The sequence below is a fragment of the Momordica charantia genome, assembly GCF_013281855.1.
Source record: "Momordica charantia cultivar OHB3-1 chromosome 9 unlocalized genomic scaffold, Mcharantia_2.0 BLBB01000009.1, whole genome shotgun sequence".
Taxonomy (NCBI): Eukaryota; Viridiplantae; Streptophyta; class Magnoliopsida; order Cucurbitales; family Cucurbitaceae; genus Momordica; species Momordica charantia.
This window is the reverse complement of record NW_028275167.1, coordinates 26,790,203-26,810,684: the sequence shown is the minus strand read 5'-3', so window position 1 is coordinate 26,810,684 and position 20,482 is coordinate 26,790,203. Positions and strand designations below refer to the sequence as shown.

Below are 20,482 nucleotides of genomic sequence, written 5' to 3'. Positions count from 1 at the left end.
AGAGCAAAAGATGGGCAATGACGAAGGTGCAGCGGCGATCAGCTCGAACATTGTTTTGGAATATGGGGAGACTATCGGTCTTAATTATATTAAGCGTGATTTGGAGAATCTGATGTAATTGTGATGCATGGTCATCACTATTCTGATGTAACACTTAGTGGTATTATTTCTTTATAATGCAGTCTTTGTTTCAAAGAAAAAGTATATTTTAAACGCCAAGTCTAACTTCTCAATTGAAAATTTCTAAAACTAATCAAAGCCCAAGGCTTTCAAGACTAATTGAAAAGAAACTCTTAAGAGTCATTCGATTGGGAAGAGTTTAGAGTCTCTTAGTCATACTAACTTAGAGATTTCAAGTTCGAACTTTCTAGTGAGCTTAACACCAAAGATTATTGATCTCTCTTAGATTTGGATATTAGAGTGGATAAAGGTTCAAAATGTCGAGAGATATGTCGACATGTCGCTCGACATGTTGACATGCTCGACATCGACATAGGGCGGGAAAAGTCGATTTTCCTCTCATGTCGTCGACGTGTCTTTTTTTTTTCTCTTCTTTTTTTAAGGTTATTTTATTTTAATCATCTTCCTACTATGTCACTACAGTCTATAATTTCTCACAACGTTTGTAATCTTAATCTGTTCAATGAAACATTCGCATTTTAATACTCTATAAAGTATAACTAATAAAATTTGGATTTTGCTTTATTGTAATTTCTAATCCAATCTAGTCCTTAGTTACACAATTTAACAATATATATGAAATATTGACATATATAAAGATTGAAATAATCATAGAATTTTTAAAAAATAAAATATTATTATATACAAATAGTGGTGAAACTTAATTAATACCAAAAAGATGATCTCGAAGGATCTAGTGCACTATCTTGATCACTTTGATATAAATTACGATGATTGACACAATCACGAGGTTGAGGTGTTTGGAAATTGTATAAATTTGATTGGAAAGTTGGATTGATGATTGATTTGAAAATTTGTTTGAAAAATGTGTAAATTCAAATTTGAAAAGAGGAGTAGGTAAAAAGTAAACAAGTATGAGTTAATTATAATTTAGAAATATGTTTGACAACCAAGTCGGTAATTATCTCATTTCCAAATGAGTCCTATTACGAAAAGCACTAGCCAAAATTTTACAATTAAAGTATATAATTTCCATCAATCTTCATTAAAGGAAAAAATCTTTTTTCGATATTTTCATCGACATCGACATTTTCATAAGTAAATGGTAAAAAATGGTCATATTCTTATGGTTAAAGGTGATCAATTATAAACTAATTAAACTACAATTCAAGTTTTATTTGCTAATTCAAAAAATTTCCATCAATTTCCACAATTTTCATTATTTTTCCCGAAATATCCATCAACATGTCCGTAAAATCAGGACCTCGACATTTTCATCGACATCGACATTTTGAACACTGGAGTGGATGCAGGTGTCATGGGTATAGGACTGGAAAGCTCCGACTCCCAAATATCCAAAAAAAAGACTAGTAAAAGAAAGTTAAAACTAGAAGTTAACTTAATATCAACTAAGTATAACTCAACTAGTTAAGACATATTCTTGATGGCTCAAACGATCTAGACACAATACCGAAGTAAAAATGTAAGTTCTCAACAATATATCCCACAATTCAACCTCAGGTAATCCCCACCCCACCCAAAAATAAGAATTATCCACTACAAAAATTTCATATGGCTCCCATAAAAACATGATAAGTGGCTTGGCTTTATAGTCTCACTTCCCCACCAAAACTACATTATCTTAGTCATTTCATGCATCAGATGAGTCATCTTTTAAATCCTCTGAATCTGAAATCTCAGCCATCTTTTGAAGAGAATCCATGTCCCCAGCTTCAGAAAGTGTGTGTGTTCTAAGTTTTTCTGCATCTTCACTGAAAACACACAACAAAACTCATATAAGTCAACACTAAAACGAAGATACGTAGTTTCAGAAACTTGTGTTGAAGAAAAGTTTTGAAGTTCCCATCTACAATGGCTCATTGAAATCAAAAGTAAAGTAAGACAACTTTTTAAGGACAGAAACCTACTCTGTAACACCAAATATTTCTTTGACGGTTAAAGAGCTATCTCTCGAACAGAACTCCGGCAGCTGTGCGACATCCAGGCAAATCATCAAACGAGTTAACTTTGGAACAAAATTGTAATATGATGAGAGAACCACGAGCAATAAATCTCAACATGTTTTGTCAGGACGACATACCCGAAAAAAACTAATGTTATGAATTATGTAAAAGGTGATACCGTTATGCCATCCCAGAAAGGTTATGTCTTTTAACTTTCTTTCATATTGTCCCCTCACAAAATTTGTCATGTTAAACATGTCTACTAATGCAAAGGACAGATTATATAATGCACGGGATAGGAGTCTTCTCAATTCAAAAACTTCAATTTCATTGATGAATGAAATATACTAAAGGTGATTATCCGTAGCTCGATTACAAAAAGCCATCCAGTTTGACATGAGATCATTTAGACTATAATTGATGAAGGGGAGTAGAAACATTTACACCAACCAAAAGCTAATAATAAAATTCTATCGTAGAAGTTATTGAAAGAGAGGGATTTATCAGGAAGGTTCTAATCAATTGCGCCCGTATAATCACATGCAGTGTCTAAAATTAAAATATTTTTCCATACTATGGAAACATATTTTACTTTTAATCGCATGCAGTGTTAAAAAGAGCTCAGAAGACCATGTTTTTTGAACTCCGTTTAAATCCAGATACCATTTGGTTTACTAGAGAGAGAGATCGTCAAACAATTGTCCGTGACTTATCGAGATTGAATAAAAAACATTTTCAGAGTAGATAGAAAGATCAAGAAAAAGTGGATCATGTATTGAAACACAAACAGAAAAATGATGAAACAGAATCAAATTTCAGGAGTTATGCACAATCTACTGTTCATCCTACCAACCTCAGACAGATAAAAGATTTTGCCAAAAAGGGCCTGTACGGCTAATTTTCTCTTGAAACCCTTCTCAGTATAACCTGACATATTCATAACAACCGGACCTGAAAAATACAGAACAGTTATCAGAAAGACAAATTACGTGAATGTTCATCTTACACCAATCTATCAATATTTATTAGAAAAAAAAAATACTAGAAAATATCTAACGGTTGTAAGGGTGGTATTCATATTATTGCAGAAGTAATAGTAGTAAGAGAAGCAATAAATGGACAAGAAGTTAATAGACAGTCGCACAAAGAGACTGCCTATCTATAATAGTTGATCATTTAAGCTTTCTAAATAAAAGGTTAAGACTAAATCCATCCAGACTTGCTGGCTTTGCCATTAATAGATAGTTCGATCTGAAATACCCAATTGAACAGTCTGGAATCTCCAGGAATGCGGGTCCAATTCTATTGAACCAGCTGCAATTCAAAAGAATTTTAAATTGAAGTGTCTTGAAAGAGAAATTACTTAGTTTTTCAGAGAAGTTTCACTACTTTCTGCAAATTGGCTATTTTCACATGACCATGCCAAGCATTTTCTATCAAGAGAAAACTAAAATACCGATAGTCTTTCTGAGAGGTCTCTCTCACCTACAAGATAACTAATTCCAAAATTTTTACCTATCCTCTAAGCTCCCTCTATTTACAACTAACTCATCCTAACAAACTACCAAGTATTTACAATTAAGCCACTACTAATATCCCGACAACATTCCCAACATTTCCTTATTACTCCCCCCCCCCCCCCCCCCCCCCCCCAACCCAAAGCAGGAAAAAATTGTGGCCCAAAGAACACGCTTTCCAAAGTCCCCTGGTAGATGATAGAAGTATAAATAAACAAAGAAGATCATATCACCTTTATCTCTCTCAATCCTTCTTGATACCTCATTCAGAATTTCAGCGACCTGCACGTCCTCCAATGCAGAAGCTTTTCTCAGCTGAATTAGGTTGGCAACCAATTCAGGGTTGAAAGGTTTCTCGTTCAATGCATAACGGATGTACTTCCGCAAAATTTCATCCACACTGAAACCTGTCTGGAATGGATAGGATTTAGTTGTTACAATCCATAATGTGAAATGTCCTAGCATGAAGTGATCAATGAAGACAATCAACTCTCATATACGCTGTAAAGAAAACTAGTGTAACTATTCCTCCTAAGATCCTTTGGTAAAATCTGGTTCAGTGGACCTGTGAGAAATTAGGGAATAAAGGAATAGAAGAACTTTCCGCAATATTCATAGAGATTCTGTAAATTCTTTTGATATGGCTGTTCCTGTAAGCTCCAATTTAAGCACACTCTAAACCTTTTTGTAATTATTCCTCCCTTCAAAAATTCACCAACTGAAGGCCTAAAAAAGTTTTCATAAGCTCCTTTAGTTCGAGGATTCCCCCTCATTTCATTTCTCCCCTATCTTTCCCAAGTTCTTAAATGGGAAGTTACTGTACTGTTGCCTCAAAAGAAGAAGAGACTGACCATCCATGTCAGAAAAGCTAAACCAGACAAAAAGCCTCTTACAAAGAAAAACCAAGCTATAATTGAAGATATGAGATATTTAATACAAAACATGGCATTATTTGAAGAACTCAAGATACTTGGACTAGATTTAGTTGATGACAAGAATTATCGCTTCATGGTTACAAGTACAACATAAATTTTACTTGATAATGAAAGAATCTGTAACAGATCTAACCTTCTGCACAATTTCGCTAAGAGCCTCAGGTTTCACTTCATCTCTCCCTTTCTGAAGCAGCTCATCTACTGACTTGCAGAGAATAGCATTTTTTGTGACCTGAACAATATCAACTCCAATCAGTGTAAACTTTATTTCTATAAAAGTGGCACTGACACAGAAATCCACCCGTTGCTGGCACAAATCATTCACATTAGGCACTAGAACTAGATTTTAATCTCAGCCAACTCTCTCTTTCTCACTCACGATTAAACAACTCTAGCATCACAATAATATCAAGATTTAACGATTAAACTGTGAATTTTAATATGTAACAATTTAGTGACTGTAGTATAAAATTATATTTTAATTTTCAAACTTTAGTATATAACGATGTAAAAATCTCCTTAAAATTCAGGCATCTTACATATGTAAACTGATAAATTTCATATGTTATGAAATTTTAAGCACTACATTACATTCTAAAAATCATATTCACCTATGAGATTTATTAGGGCAGGGACTAAATCTAAATAATTACAAATTTGAAATTACGGAGACTGAATCATATTAGGAACTATGTTGTCAAAATTTTAATAACCAAGTTATTGCGTCAGTTTAGAGATCGTTACCGAAGTACACGACCTAAAGTAAATTCAGTTGCAGAGGGGGATGAAAGCAAGTGAGAGAAGGAAGACCTTTCTCCGGCGTTTTTCTTTGGGGGAATTTAATTTCCGAACGGTCTTAACAAAAGCGATGACAAAGGTGACGCCCAAATAAGCCAGAGGAACCGCAAGGATCCAAGGCAACGAGCTCTGACCAACCCTAGGCCCAGGAATTGCCTGAGTGACGGAGCCAGTGAACTCAACGAGGTCCAAGGCCTTCTCCTGAATCCATGGCAGCTCCTCTTCCACCTCCACGAATTCCTCTTCCTCTCCGTGAGTATTACTGCCCTTGGAACTCGTAGATACCTTTGTCGCTGCAGGAACTGCATCGGAGTCCTTCTTCGCCGCTGTTAACAGGAGTGCTGTGCGCTTCGAAATGGTGAATGGGGGAGAGGAAGAAGAAGGAAATGGTGATAGAAGAGACTTGGGGCGAGGAAGCAATTGGGAAGCGTAGGAACAGCAGCAGGAACAGGAACTGAGGGAAGCCATGGCTGAAGGAGGAGGAGGAGGAAGAAGAAGCTCGTTGGTGAAGCGCTTTCTGGGTTTTATCGTCTTCGCTTCAACCACACCGAGAATGTGCAGAAACTCTTTTATTTTTTCAGATTTTTTTTTTTTTGACAGATAAAATAAATGTCACGGTTGACGTTGATATTGATAAATATTTATCTAAAAGTTAGAAAAATATAAAAATAGTAAAAAATATTTAAATTAACCGATAAATATTTTTATTTTTAAATAAATTTAAGATGATTAATATTAATATTATATATATATATATATATATATATATAAATGACATTTTTCATATTTTATCAATTTTTTTTATAATATGACGAAAATGTTGATTTACTCTGACAAATATTTAATACCAAATACCATGAACGTCACTACTAATTATTTTAAATTTGTGTTTAAATAATATTCTTACTCTATCAAAAGTTTCGATTATTTATTTTTTAAACAAAGGCAAAATTTATGAATATTTTATGTAAGTTAACCCATCTTTTATTATTAAGTTCTAACATAAATAGCAATTATTTTAATTTGGTGTCAATATAAAATATAATTTTAATCCTTAGACTTCATCTAATTTTCACTCTCTCTCCGTCTAAATGACTTCAATCAGTTTTCTGTTTAAATTTAAAATTTGTACACATCAGTCTTATACTTTTAATAAAAATCCACATTTAATTTTTGAAAAAAAAAGTTTGATGCACTTAAAATGTGAAATAACTCCATTATTTATCAATATGTTATATTTATATTTAGTTCTCGGAATTAAAATTAAAATTTCAATGTTAAATGACTAAAATAGAAAATAAATATTAATTCCAAACCAAAATCAAACCTTAAAAAAGACACACATAAGTTTTATATTTGTCTCGACAGACCATAGAAAAAGGTTCCAATGGCTGTTAAAACTCATATAATAGGATATTTAATAAATAAATTACAAAACAAGTAGATAAATACAATATGTTAGTCTAGTTAATAATAAACTACCGACCTAAACATAACTTCAAATCTCCACCCTAAATAATGTAATATTAAGAAAAGAAAAAAACAAATAATATATTACAAATATTTGAGTTAAACAGGTAAAAGTGGAGATTCAAACTTACGGTCGAAAATATATTTAATTGACTTATGCTCAGATTGTCGTTGCTGCATTGAAGCCATAATTAAAAAAAAAGGCTTTTGAAAAACCATTTGTATCTGCTTAAGCGATATGAAGGGAGTTCATCATGTATCAAACATTATCTGGCCAAAATTCCCTAAAAAAGGCCCTCTCAAATTCCTTCTCTTGAAATATCCTATCTTCCTCTTGCATCTTCCTCCTCCATTTTGATAGCGCCTTTGTTTTCTTCGAAGGAGGATGTTCCTAGAGATCGAAAATAAATTAGGTTAGCTATACTTCCTTTTTTATTTTTTTCCTAGCAATTATTTTGAGTTTGTGGCGAAAATAAATTACGTAGAAACTTTCAAAGATGACCATGTCAAAGAATTTGAATTATCACAGAGAAACACGTGTAAGTTTTGCACGTTGCAGCACATTCAAACCCAATGAAAGCTAGCTTATGAGTTGTTATGAGCAAGTGATCTACGAGATCCAACAGAACTAATAAATGTTTATGGAAAATTTCACTTCATCCCTTTGGCAAAAAGTTGCTCGATTTTTTCTTAGAAAGCAAATTGCTTGATAATAAGCTTCCATTACCAAAATAAGTTGAGCATGGTATCAAAGCCAACAATTTCAACTATCTTGGACTCGAAAATAATCCAGGAAAAATACAATATTCTTAGGCTTTTATGTGGTCAAACGTCAAAGGTTTAGAGAAAATGTGAAAACACTTCCCCTTCCACTATCAATGCAGTAAAGCCTTGGCTTAGGTAATTCTATTGGAAGGAAATTATAAAGTATATAATGATGAGTAATCAAAAGTTGGACGAATTATTGAAATGTCTAAGTTGCGGCGTTCCCCTTCTCGTCTGATTCTTTTTGTAATTATACTCGTGTTTTAATTCTAATTGGAAAGCGGAAGCTTTACCTGGTTATTTTTCCTGTCAGAGGCTGCAATATCGATAGTTTCTTTAAGCTTCTTCTTCACTTTATCTGCTCCCAAGCCTCGTTTATTATTCTTTACAGATGTTTGTACGGGTTCCAACCTTCCCTGCTTGCATGAGAATTCATACAGTTAGTTTTCAAGAGTAAAAAACGCTGGAGGATAGCAAGAAAACAAAAGGGCGTTACCATGACCTAGTTTACATCATAAGAGGAAACAGCAGTGTTTTTTGTTTTAAAAAAAACAACAACAATAAAACAAAATTTTATGTACACCAAGAGGAAGAAACAAAGACACTATTCTCCAATATGACATCCATCTAATGTTACCCTCTAGAAAAGTTCATATATTCTTTCTTTTTCTTTTTTTATAACCAGGAGTTAGAACTTTGCTCCTCTGTATACAGATCTGAGAGACATCAAGGATTTTTTTGTATTAAGTTCACTCGAAGGTTCGAATGTTGCCCTAACTGCATTTAGCACTAAATTTTAGTCGTCATTTTGAAGAGGTAACCACCAACAAAGGCAACAGGTAAATAAAGCAAGCAAAGTCCAATGAAAATAAAAAATATGCTACAAGAATCCATCCAAGTTCTGGAGTGAAAAAGCACCAAAGGAAGTGATGGTCTACTGCAGAGACAAGCCAAAATAGGGGAGAGTGGGAAGGTTCATGGACTTACCACATGGGGATCAAAATTTTCTGCAAAGAAAATTCCTCTAGTAGCTTTTAAATTTATAATTATTTTTTTATAAGAAACAAAAAATGAATTGAAGAGAAGAGAGGTACAGCCTAATGGCAGGGGAAGATAGAACCCCTCCCCCTAAAGAACTGATGGAATTGTTTTATAAACAGAAAATAAAAAGTTGATGAAATATTAACAGATAGATTTAAAAAAATAAATACATTTCTTTAGGAAACGAACAGGTTGGAGTATTTCCCAACTTCCCAAAAATGAATTGGTCTTTCCCCATGGAAAATACTCCCTGCTCGACCATACCCTAGTCAGGTAAGGAATTTTCCATCCCGACCAGTCCCCGCTAGTAATTTTGCCATTCTTATTTCTTATCAGATAGACAAGGCACAGTGAGGGAACCTAATTTAAAATTTATCTTTGGCTTACTGAAAACCTCCTAACGGAATGACCATAAAAAGACTCAGATTTTCTCGAATAATGATACTTTCCACCTAACCCTACCCTGCACACTTGGTGTTGGTGGTTGAACGACAGAGCAACTTGGGTAGGTCCAAGGTAAGGGATATAAACATGAAGGAGCCTAGTTATCACGTCTCCAGACTTCAAAAGCAATTCAATTACCACCACTTGATCATTTAAATTTCTCCTTCGGTCAATCCTTGACATAGAACTTGAATCCAAACAATCTCAAGAGAGGCATCCCTTGTTGTTAGAAACCACACAAAATCTAAGAAAAAGCTGAAATTTCTAACACCGACCAACACAAATAATACCCTTTCTTCAACATGGATTTTAGGACTTAGGATAGCTTTGCAGGGACTCCTAAAATAGCAAAAGTGGAGCAGAGGCTGCCAGTACCTCAACATCATCTTTATCTAAACCAAACTTACCGTCTTACTTAGCACAATCTTTGTGTACATGAGATTTTCATGTTATAAGATTCCTTGTGCAATTCTTTCAAAGTTATTGGAACTCTTTCCTCGTTTGAGAATCCACTCCTTCCTTCCCTTCCTACCATCATATAAACACCACCGCATTACTTACTCAGTATTTGTACAGTTACGTAGTAATAGGGCAAAGGTTCTAAATTCTTCAGTTTCCTTAAGCAAGTAACTAATTTTTTAATTTATTGAAGTATGTATGACTAGTTTTATTGAGAGTAAATGATAGAACATGAAAACTATTTGTAAAATAACCTGCTCAGAAACTCCAAGGCCCGTTCCTTCCCTCCAACCATGCTTCTTCAAAAGCTTCAAGAAGAAAACACAAAAACACAAAGGGAAGTCAGTATACAAATGAAGCTCAAAGATTGGAATGTGTGACCTAAGAAGAGAAAAGGAAGAGGTAAAAAGGGGCAAACACAATCTTTGCATGCTTTAGGACTTGATATATGTGATAGTGAGTGAAAGAGAGAACCTGAAACCCTATGTTCGAGGAATCAATGGCTGTAGCAGAAACGGTGCCCCCTGAGCTCGACTCAAAATTCATCCTTCCTCCTGAGGCACCATGATCAAAGACAACATCACCCCAAAGTAAAATAATGCCACATAAAGTGGCCCCCACCCAAAACAAATGCTTTTAGGTTCCTTGAATAACATAAGAAATTTAATTTATAATCTTCCTTAGTAGACATTAGTTATATTTATTTTTACTAGTGCATTGTGGAATCTAAAATGAAGATGTTTTCTTTACAATAAACCATTCTGTTAAAAAAATCTTGAATACAAGAGTGAAGTAGTCTCCCAAGAAACCAAAAGGTCTACAAAAAAGTGCCCAAATTGGTAAGAATAAAAGATTACAAAGTAGACTATAATTATAAATTCTTTGGACAAAACACACCAAAAATATGCTAGCTGCTAGGAATCTAGTGATATCCAAAAACTCTTAGAAACCCCTATCCCTGTCTTCCAGTATTCTTCAATTTCTTCCATCCAAAGTCCCAGAAAAAGAGTGTTAATCACGTTGGTTAAAAGTCATATCATACTGACGCTGGCACACGAAAACATGCAAAAATGAAAACTCAGAGTAAATGTGCACATGAACCAACAAATTATGAGCTAGTCTCTAAGTTTTGAATGTTCCTCTTTACGCTGAATGAGTTGAAGCTCATGACATAATCACGGTGAGTACTAAAAGTAACCATCAAACATTGGAAGCATAAGGTGGACCAGGTAATTAGTAAATCTAAGGCATAAGAAAGAGCTGAACCAGGTAATTAGCTCATTTCCACTATTGATTACTGCATAATCTTAACGAAAATTATTGCACCTTTCATTAAGTGTGCCTGGAAGTGCAAAGGGTACACCAGTCATGAGGGAGAGGAAATGAAACATGTCACCAAAACTCTACAAGTATAGCCAACTATTAAAAATCAACGACACTACGTGTAATGAAACACACAAGACAGTGAAGTTGCAAGGCCGTGCTTTTGTTACAGATAAAAACTTCCCGATGCACAATCGATTATGATCTTAAATTACTGATTATGCGTTTGAGCTGCATGTCTACCCTAGAACAAAGTACCACTTCAGTGGATAGATACTTATATTCATTATGACTACAAAATCAAAACAAATATTCATAATATCAATTCGGAAATGGAATAACTTCTGGTTGAATCAAAATCTGGTCAGAAGTGGCCAGTGCACAATCCTGTCAAATTGACGGTTCTTTAGATTCAAATCTCCTAGTTCTTTTGCCATACTTCTCGCCGAGCACTTTTGCACACTTCAAACTGACTACCATACTCTAAAATCAATTAATATATACAGATTTATGCAGCTCCAAATATAACATTCAAATATGGAATTACGTAAAAACTAAAAAGCAGATGCCGAAACTTCTCTTCAGTTGAAGTATGCATGGCTCAGATATAAAATTAGGCAGAGTTAGAATCTCCAACAAGTGATAGAACAAATAACTAAACCTACATCTCGTACACGAATTAACCCACTCGCCTATTTCTTTTCTACGAGTGCATTTAGTATCTGTAACCCAAACTCGAAAAACATCCATCGCATAAAACGTAATTCTTAGAGGACAAAAAACACGAATTGAAGAAGCGGCGAACCTGGAAGGACTTTTGGATGATCTTGAGGCCCAGTGGAGAGAATATAGGGCCAACTCTTGAAGAGTAGAAAATTCCGAAGCCCTAATCGAAATCAAAACTTGTAGAACTTTTGCACTTTGCCCTAACCCTAGCGCGTCGCGTATTGTTGACCCTTCTCCAGCTTCTTGATTCTGAATGACGGAGGATGCCGTGGAAGTGCAATTTCTGAACTTCACAGATTTCGCGCGTTCTCTCTCAGCAATCAGAATTCAGGAGTATGAAGGTGGGAATGCCAAAAATCCAACGGGTCGAGTACCCCGCGAGCCCGCCCCGAACGGAGCGGGTAACCCGTTTTAAACCCGACGTTGCCGGGAAAAAATCTACCGATTCTTTTCGAGGATGGAGAAATACTAATGATAATCATAATAATGTTTTTTTAATTAATTCAAACTCATGCTCTCTTGATTTTGAAATATATATCAATTAACTCTGACTTAGGTACTTAGGTTTGTTTTGGCATAATCATAATAATGTTAATATTAATTATATACAACATGTAATTAATTTTAAAAATAAAATAAGAACATGTACGTATTTATTTTATAAGACCCTCATTTCATTTTCATCTCACCTCCACGACCATCGATAATGTAGGCATATATCATCGACCGAAAAATCAGATGTTCGAATTTTCACCTTCCAATATTGTTGAACTAAAAACAATGTATGGTACAAACACGTCAACTTGAACATAACTTAGTGGATTGAAACACATATGTTTGATCAAAAAGTCGTAAGTTCGAATATCTGTGCGCCCCCAACATACTAAAAAATTGTATGCTACCAACATAGATATTACTTGATGAGTAAATTGTTTTCCCAACTATTTGAGGTTCAAATCTCATATATTTGTCGAACTAAATATAATAATAACAGATAGAGCATGCTCCTCTCTCTCAAGCCTGTTAAACTAGTATTGTCTCGAGCATTGGAATGAACATTGTATAAGAAATGGAGGGATCTATTATACCATCAACATTTTAAAACATCGGGGGTGACACGCGTAGTATCGGTAATACTAGTTAGTAGTGTTATATAAAGAGTGCATATTCATTATGCTCCTTTGACAATACATGTTGCTATCATATACTGGTTGTATAAGTGCGTGCACACAGTGTCATGATATATAGTTTTGTTTCAAAATTGTGTGCATATATTAAAAAATAAGTGTCTACATGGGTATTAATACGAAAACTAATGTCATGCACGTAATTTTTATCAAGTCAATACGCATGTAAATAAATATAAACAAGTTTAAACGTAAGTTAGTATGGTGATTGGTGATGGTTAAACATGACATATGAATTTACCCTTTCACATGCTTGACCTGAATTGGAATAGTAAATGAGCAAACAACGATTAATCGAAAATAACTTATGTTGGATGAGACTACTAAAACAATGTTCACTTAATTTATTACAGAATCACGACCTTACTGAAAAGTGAATCGTGCTACATCGTTAGAAACATATAATAAGCGTCGTCCATGACATGTTATATGGAAACCATTTATATCATATTAGTGCGATTTAATTGATAAAAATATAAACTATAATTAATAGATCATGTGAATATACGAGTTAAATAAACATAAATGGTTACATTATGAAAATTTTAATTAAAATACTTGTCGACTATGGTCTCAATATTTAAATCTAACTAAACATTAATTACACAGTGGGTATGACACACAAATGTTGTGTTACTTCGACGATATAACAATTCAAATAAAATAGTCGATATTCAAACTTGTAATTTATAAGAGATTCTAACAAGAAGTCACATGTTATAAGTACATCAACGACGATGACACAAGTTAAATAACATTATTATTATGTTTTTAGTTTAATATTGATCGATGAGGATTGAACCACCATCAATATTTTATTCACATAACTATATTTAAATTACCTAAATAGTGTTATTCAAGCAGCTTAGTTGGCAAGGATTTAGATTATTGGACATAGCTAACTTAAATGTCTCACATTAGAACATTCCAACGAAATTAATACCAAGGACGTTTGTGTCTCTTTTTATTAAAAAAAAAAAAAGAGAAAAAAGAAACCAGTGCTATTAAAATATTCAATAGTGTTGAATACTTGTAAATTTCATTGGATTAAATCCACAATTGAACAAATTAGTAACTATTAATTTGTATTTTTTTTTTCAGAAGAGAGGTATTTTTGGTTGTGAAATTATCAAAGGGGGGCGGGGAGGGAAGGGATAGATCTGTTTGGTCAGCGTCGGCTCGTTCCACTGAACTTTCAATTTCAATCGGCTAATACAGCTTCCTTATAATTAATCGGACTTCTCTCTCTCTCTCTAGGGTTGTTCTTCTCGTTCCCCCTTTCCATTCTTGCTCTTCTGCTGCTGGCAATTCGAGGAAGAGAGAGATGGATTTGGACCAGTGGATCTCCAAGGTCAAGGAAGGCCAGCATCTTCTTGAAGACGAGCTTCAACTTCTTTGCGAATATGTAAGATTTTATTGTTTTTACTCCCACCCTTAATCACTTTCTGGCGATTAATCTTCAAGACTTTCCGTATCTGATGGTAGTTAGGGTTTTATACATCTTGGAACTCACGCCTGTAAACCCCTTCTCTATCTTCATTGATGCTGCGGTCTTTGCTTCCACTACCAGGGTTTATGTTTCCATTTATTGGGTTGATCATATAGTTTCTTCAGCTGTTTACGTTTATTGGACACGAAATGTACTTCAATGAAGTTTTAGAAAAATGAATGTTGAGGTTATTGCTTGTATTCCCAGAGATCAAATTCTGTTTGGAAATTTACGACATGGTGTTTATGCTTTGTATATATCGACGAGGATGTGTAATATGCACACTCGCTTAAGAAGGCACTGTTGAAATTATGGATAGCCTTATGAATTTGGGCCGTTAATGGGTTCATACTCTCTGCATAACAGGTAAAAGAGATCCTCATCGAGGAATCTAATGTGCAACCTGTCAATAGTCCTGTAACGGTCTGTGGTGACATTCATGGCCAGTTTCATGACCTGATGAAACTTTTTCAGACCGGAGGTCATGTACCAGAGACAAATTATATCTTCATGGTATGTCTTGTACTTTTTGGACAATCAGACGGTCACTTGCTGATTCTGTGGGGTGGTTAACATTGATCATTAATTGTAGGGCGATTTTGTTGATCGAGGCTATAACAGTCTTGAAGTTTTTACCATTCTTTTGCTTCTTAAAGCCAGGTAAGGTTTTATGCATGTTCCGGTTGCCTATGGGTTTGAAAATACTCGTCATGTTTGCAAGGCCCTATAATTTGTAGTTTCTTTCTTTATGCTAGTGCGTTCTTTGGTTGTTTCCGGCTTTCATCTAGATTGTAAACTATCAAGCAAACTATGGTTAATGAAATAAATGTCTGAAATGGATCATGTTGATTAGTAACAAAGAATAAGGGGTATTATCTATACGTTGCACATCCACATTAATGTTTGGTGTCAGTTTTTTGGTTTATGGATGATTAATGGGAACATTCCTATTGACAGTAACATTCTATTGCGTAAAAAGTTCATGAGCAGTTTTGATTCAATTATTTTAATTAGTGACGACCCAGAAGGAGGTTGCATGTGATTTTCAGCCTTCATTTAGTTGTTTTGAACTTATAGTACTGTATCAGTTTATAGTTTATATTGAACTCTATATGCAGCTATCCCAAGATGTTTTATGTATTTGGTTATTTATTTTTAATTTTTAAGGGAAGAGGCTACATGCTCATTTTATCATTTGGCTTCTTGTTCAATCGTCATTTGTTTGTGATGAACTTATGTATAACCTCTAAATCTAAAAGAAGTCCTGAAAAAATGATCTGGCTATGAAGTTTGGTTTTATATTCGGTTACCTGCTATGACATTCTTTAGAAAAACGAACGATGCATTTTCCTTGAGAAAATTTATATGTCTTCTCAGATATCCGGCGAACATCACACTCTTGCGAGGGAACCACGAGAGCAGACAGCTTACTCAGGTTTGAATTTTTTATTTAGTTTATTGAGGCTGAGATGCTATTTATATTGTAAAGTATTCAATTGGAAACTTCTATGGCTAAAATGTAAAGGAAAAGAGACGAGTCTCTACTTTCGAGACATTTTCTTTTGATAGAGTTTCCCCCTAGTATTGCAATGATGGGTAAGTTGGAGAATTTAGGCCTTCAACAAGTTACGTTTCCATATCAGTCAGTGTATTTTTTTCTTACTGAAAACAGAGCTGAAAAAACACCTTTCCTCAAGGTGTTACAAGCATTCTGAAAGTTGCTATAGATAGTAAAAAACGTAGGAGAATTTAAGCCTTCACTAATTGATGTTTCCATCTCCCTCCAATGTTTTTCATTTCCACAAGGTCACAAGAACTCTGAAAGTCATTCAAAAAGGATTTAGAGGGAATTGGTTCAAACTCCATGATGGCTATCTACCTAGGAATTAATTTTCTATATGTTTCATTGGCAACCAAATGTAGTAGGGTCAGGAAGTTGTCCCATGATATAAGTCAAGGTGCGCGAAAGTTGTCCTTGACTTGTGAATATATAAAAAAAAGAATTCTGAAAGTCATCATAAATAGTAAATTCTATGCCATCCTTGCATTCTTGCTACATCAATTAATTGACACCCTAATTATATCGTTATACGTGCCCTTTTTTGTTTTGGCTGAGTCACTGTTAGTGACTAAAATTCTTCATTCAAAAGTTTCCTGCTTGTACAAACAAGTACTTGCTGGAAATTTTTGTATGACATTTTCTTGATTAACGGAAACTTCTGTAAGTATCCTTTGCACTATTTTCCACGATCGGAAGACTGTTCTTTTGTAGTCAGCGTGGGAGAGTGTTTCCTCTAGCTCCGGCTTCTTTGTTCTTCTCTTGCGGTGTTTCTTTATGAAAATGATTTAGTTTCTTACTAAAAAAAGATTAATGGAAACTTTGAATATGGTGGTGAGGACATTGGATTCAAGTTCAACCAAGTGGGGAGCATTTAAAATTTGTTGAGGTCATGATCTTAACTTTAAGATAATTATATATTATAGGGACAGGTTGCAGTCCTAGATTTGAACCGGGTGAACATAAGGTTGGAGGATTTCTGAGTTTGGGAGCAAATTATTTATTGATCTAACTCAGTTTGAAACACCTAAAAGTGACTTTGGCATTGAGTTCTGGTCCCAAGATGCTTTTAAACACATTTTCCGCAGCCATAATTCCAGTCCATTTTGGACTTCCTTTCCTCTTTACATGAAACTTGTTGAGTGGAGATCATTTTCTTGCATTATATTGAGATCTTCATCCTCATACTTGTTGATTACATGGATGTTGATATGAAAGTTAACTTTATTGTAACATCATTAGTGCTACAACTTTCTTGCTAGGTCTATGGTTTTTATGATGAGTGCCAGAGAAAGTATGGAAATGCTAATGCATGGCGGTACTGTACAGATGTTTTCGACTACTTGACACTCTCAGCAATCATAGATGGAACTGTAACCTCTCTCTCTCTCTTGCTCCCCACCCCTGATTGTGTGGTCTGATGTGCAGAGATATATGCAATTGGTTTCATTATTGCATGAGTTTGCCTTGACTGTTTCTTGGTGCTGGGTGCTCTTTTGTAATTAATAATTTTTTGCTTGCTTTTGTTACCATCTCAGGTTCTTTGTGTCCACGGAGGGCTCTCCCCTGATGTTCGAACAATTGATCAGGTTTCCTTATATTCTTTCAAATGATGACCTGCTTTTCTATTGACCTGTGCCTTATCTTATGACACACATTTTATGATATTTATGCACCAATTTCTTAATGTGAAGGGATAAAATATATGAACATAGGTCAACATTTACGCCTTATATGGATACTTTGATATAAATTGTCCAAGCTTTCATATGTGCCATGAGGAGCATTATTGAAATTAAGTGGCAGAGATTAATTGTCAATTTGAGCATAGCTCACCTAGTTAAGACATATATCATTGATCAAAAGTTTAGAGATTCGAATCCCCACTCCAAATATTGTTGAACCAAAAAGAACTTGACCTCATTGTATTGAAAAGGATTGGACAGGGAAGAGAGTGCATAGTAGTCCTGAAACTGACTGTTCTGGAGCAAACCTGTTTAAGACACTTTCTTACAGTGCTAAGGCTGCAAAAACCAGTTTATCATGACTTATTGTTTATTTCTTTGCACTCATTTGGTAGACTGCCCATACTACCATTTTTGATAGACTTTCTGGATTATCTGCCAATATTAGTACAGACTACAGAGTTCTTTCTCTTACTGGCATTTAGATTGGTCAATTGGTGTGAATCCCTTAAAAGAAATGAAAGGAAAAAACTTATCTAACTGCAGCTTTGTATGTGCCTTGTCGACACTTTGACTGCGTACACTATTGTGCTCGATCTGTTATGATTTTTTTACTGATGAACTGTTCAATAATGTTTGTTAATCCTATTTGCCAATGGATCAGTTTGGAACTTTACTGGCTTGAGGCCTTTTTTCCATCATTTTTCTTCCGCTGACAGATAAGGGTGATTGATAGAAATTGTGAAATTCCGCACGAGGGACCTTTTTGTGATCTTATGTGGAGTGACCCAGAAGATATTGAAACATGGGCAGTTAGTCCACGTGGTGCAGGTTGGCTTTTTGGTTCCAGGGTTACTTCTGAGGTAATTTTATCTGTTTTAAAGTTCAGCCACATAACTTTCTTCGAGCTTAGGCAGATTTTCATTGTTGCAGTTCAACCACATTAATAATCTTGATTTGGTGTGCCGAGCTCATCAACTTGTACAAGAAGGTCTGAAGTATATGTTTCAGGATAAAGGCCTTGTGACTGTAAGGCTCGGATATCTAGTTATTATTTCTTTCTATAATGATAGACTTAATCTGGTTGATTGGGTTAGTTTATCCTTCAATTTGCAGGTTTGGTCTGCCCCAAATTATTGTTATCGTTGTGGGAATGTGGCTTCTATATTGAGCTTTAATGAGAATATGGTGAGTAATTACTTGCTCACTTTAGTTGTTTTAATTTACCTTTTCTCAAAGAAGAAAAGTACTCGTCCTTATGATATGTTATTATTGGTTGAAACGCTATTTTGTATTTTGACTTTTTTCACGGTGTCTTTGATCTTGTCGTAAATAGACACCCAACATTTTTCGGCTTCTCTTCCGTGCATTTTATGTACAAAGAAGGGGAGCCCCATTGAATAATTTCTCCATTCTTTAGAGTTTGAACCTCTGGCCGACTCTCTCTCTCTCAATAATGGTTTTAAAAAATGGTTTCATGGTATTTATATGCAAGTTTATTGTTCACCAAACCCATTTATTATTAACTTCAAACAGGAAAGAGAAGTGAAGTTCTTCACTGAGACAGAGGAGAATAATCAGATGAGGGGCCCGAGAACAGGAGTGCCATATTTCTTATGATGAAGGGTGGTTGATGGTTGACCATATTTGTGAAACTATCGAGCTATCATGATTGGGCGATAAAGATCTCTTTAACGAGGATACCTTAAATTTGTTGTTTGCAGGTAGATCATTGTTCAGCTTGGGTGGATATTTCCTCCTTGGCTGATAAGATAGATATTTTGGGCTGTGAATTACGTTGGCAGTAGGTAATTTATTTATTCAGCAGTTTGCATTCAGAGTATGTTTCTTGTTCAGACCGTTTTAAATTCATTTCTGTGTATCACTATTGGAAAAGGAAAAAAAAAACGAAAATCTCAGCCAGCCAGCAACGTCTGTGCATTATATTGCCTGCATTTAGCATGTTTCGAGAAGTCAGATACTTCTCGACATTAATCAATGTAGAAAGTATGTAGGGATGAGAGTAATTTGTTTGTGCCACTAACTACTGGGACTCCATAATTTGTATTTTTGTTTGCCTCTATAGCCTTCCTCTCCCTCTTCCATTACACTGAATTTGCTTTCCTGAGTCAAGTGTCAGGCTTTCGAGTTTTTGGTCTGGAGTAGCTGGAGGGTTCTATTTATCCTTCTGTTGATCAATGTGCATATTAAAAAATCATAGTATTGACAGTTCTATTGAATGAATGGCTTAGACTGAGAATTGGACAATCAAGGGTGGAAATTATCATAGAATATTTGGAAACCAAGTCTTCCAGAAGAGGGAATATATAGAAGTCCCTTTTCTTATTAAACGAAGGTATTAAAAAAATGTACTGTTTATGTATCAAGTATTGGAGAACTACCTGCTGTTGAAGCTTTGATTTTGGAGGTTAGAACTGACAATCAACTGTGACAGGGATGTTCATGTTATTAGTCAGATGAGAAATGAGCATTATGCACATTCTTTTTGAGGTAATAGATTATAGCTGTAATGTAAATGGCAGTAATTCTGATTTATCATATGCTTTGAACAAAATTGCCTTATGTTGGATCAAGAAGATATAGTGAATGTATAATGAACTGATCACGCAAAAAATTGATTGTATATGGTGGAATTTGTGCTGGAAATGGAATGCATTTTTGGATTGGATGAAATGAAACTCATCAATCTCATGAATCTATCCTTGACCATACAAATGTCATTAATGAATTTCGTTGATTAAGAATACTAATGTGATTTCTTGTGTAATTATTTTCTTAGAGTTTGCACTGAATTGGAATTTGAGAAAGTAGGGATGCTGAGTTATGTTAAGTTGTAATTATTAATATTCAACTACATAATAGGTTGATCGATTGACCTTTTTTTAAAGTTAAATATTAGGAGTAATGTTTGAATGTTAGAGTGTTGTCGGATAGGTTCTTAAACTTAAAAAAGTATATT

At 34.7% G+C, this 20,482-nt stretch overlaps 3 protein-coding genes across 3 annotated transcripts; 1 reads left to right on the top strand and 2 right to left on the bottom strand.

The window, feature by feature from the left end:
- Positions 1–1,518: 1,518 nt before the first annotated feature.
- Positions 1,519–5,945, bottom strand: LOC111010226 (ribosomal RNA small subunit methyltransferase J). Its single transcript, XM_022283578.2, has 6 exons — positions 5,368–5,945; positions 4,691–4,789; positions 3,856–4,033; positions 2,959–3,056; positions 2,070–2,131; positions 1,519–1,913 (listed from the first exon to the last, which is right to left on the bottom strand). Exons 1-6 carry the CDS (start codon positions 5,821–5,823, stop codon positions 1,793–1,795), a joined length of 1,014 nt encoding a protein of 337 aa, XP_022139270.1. The 5' UTR covers positions 5,824–5,945; the 3' UTR covers positions 1,519–1,792.
- A 936-nt stretch (positions 5,946–6,881) lies between these two features.
- LOC111009947 (D111/G-patch domain-containing protein) lies at positions 6,882–11,992 on the bottom strand. Its single transcript, XM_022283183.2, has 5 exons — positions 11,663–11,992; positions 10,009–10,088; positions 9,789–9,842; positions 7,884–8,006; positions 6,882–7,216 (listed from the first exon to the last, which is right to left on the bottom strand). The coding sequence occupies exons 2-5, from the start codon at positions 10,078–10,080 to the stop codon at positions 7,085–7,087; spliced, it is 381 nt and encodes a 126-aa protein (XP_022138875.1). The 5' UTR covers positions 10,081–10,088; positions 11,663–11,992; the 3' UTR covers positions 6,882–7,084.
- A 1,914-nt stretch (positions 11,993–13,906) lies between these two features.
- FYPP1 (Calcineurin-like metallo-phosphoesterase superfamily protein) lies at positions 13,907–19,587 on the top strand. The gene is made up of 10 exons (XM_022283398.2): positions 13,907–14,175; positions 14,626–14,772; positions 14,852–14,919; positions 15,637–15,694; positions 17,080–17,190; positions 17,356–17,406; positions 18,222–18,365; positions 18,436–18,531; positions 18,619–18,690; positions 19,039–19,587. Exons 1-10 carry the CDS (start codon positions 14,095–14,097, stop codon positions 19,120–19,122), a joined length of 912 nt encoding a protein of 303 aa, XP_022139090.1. The 5' UTR covers positions 13,907–14,094; the 3' UTR covers positions 19,123–19,587.
- Positions 19,588–20,482: the final 895 nt, after the last annotated feature.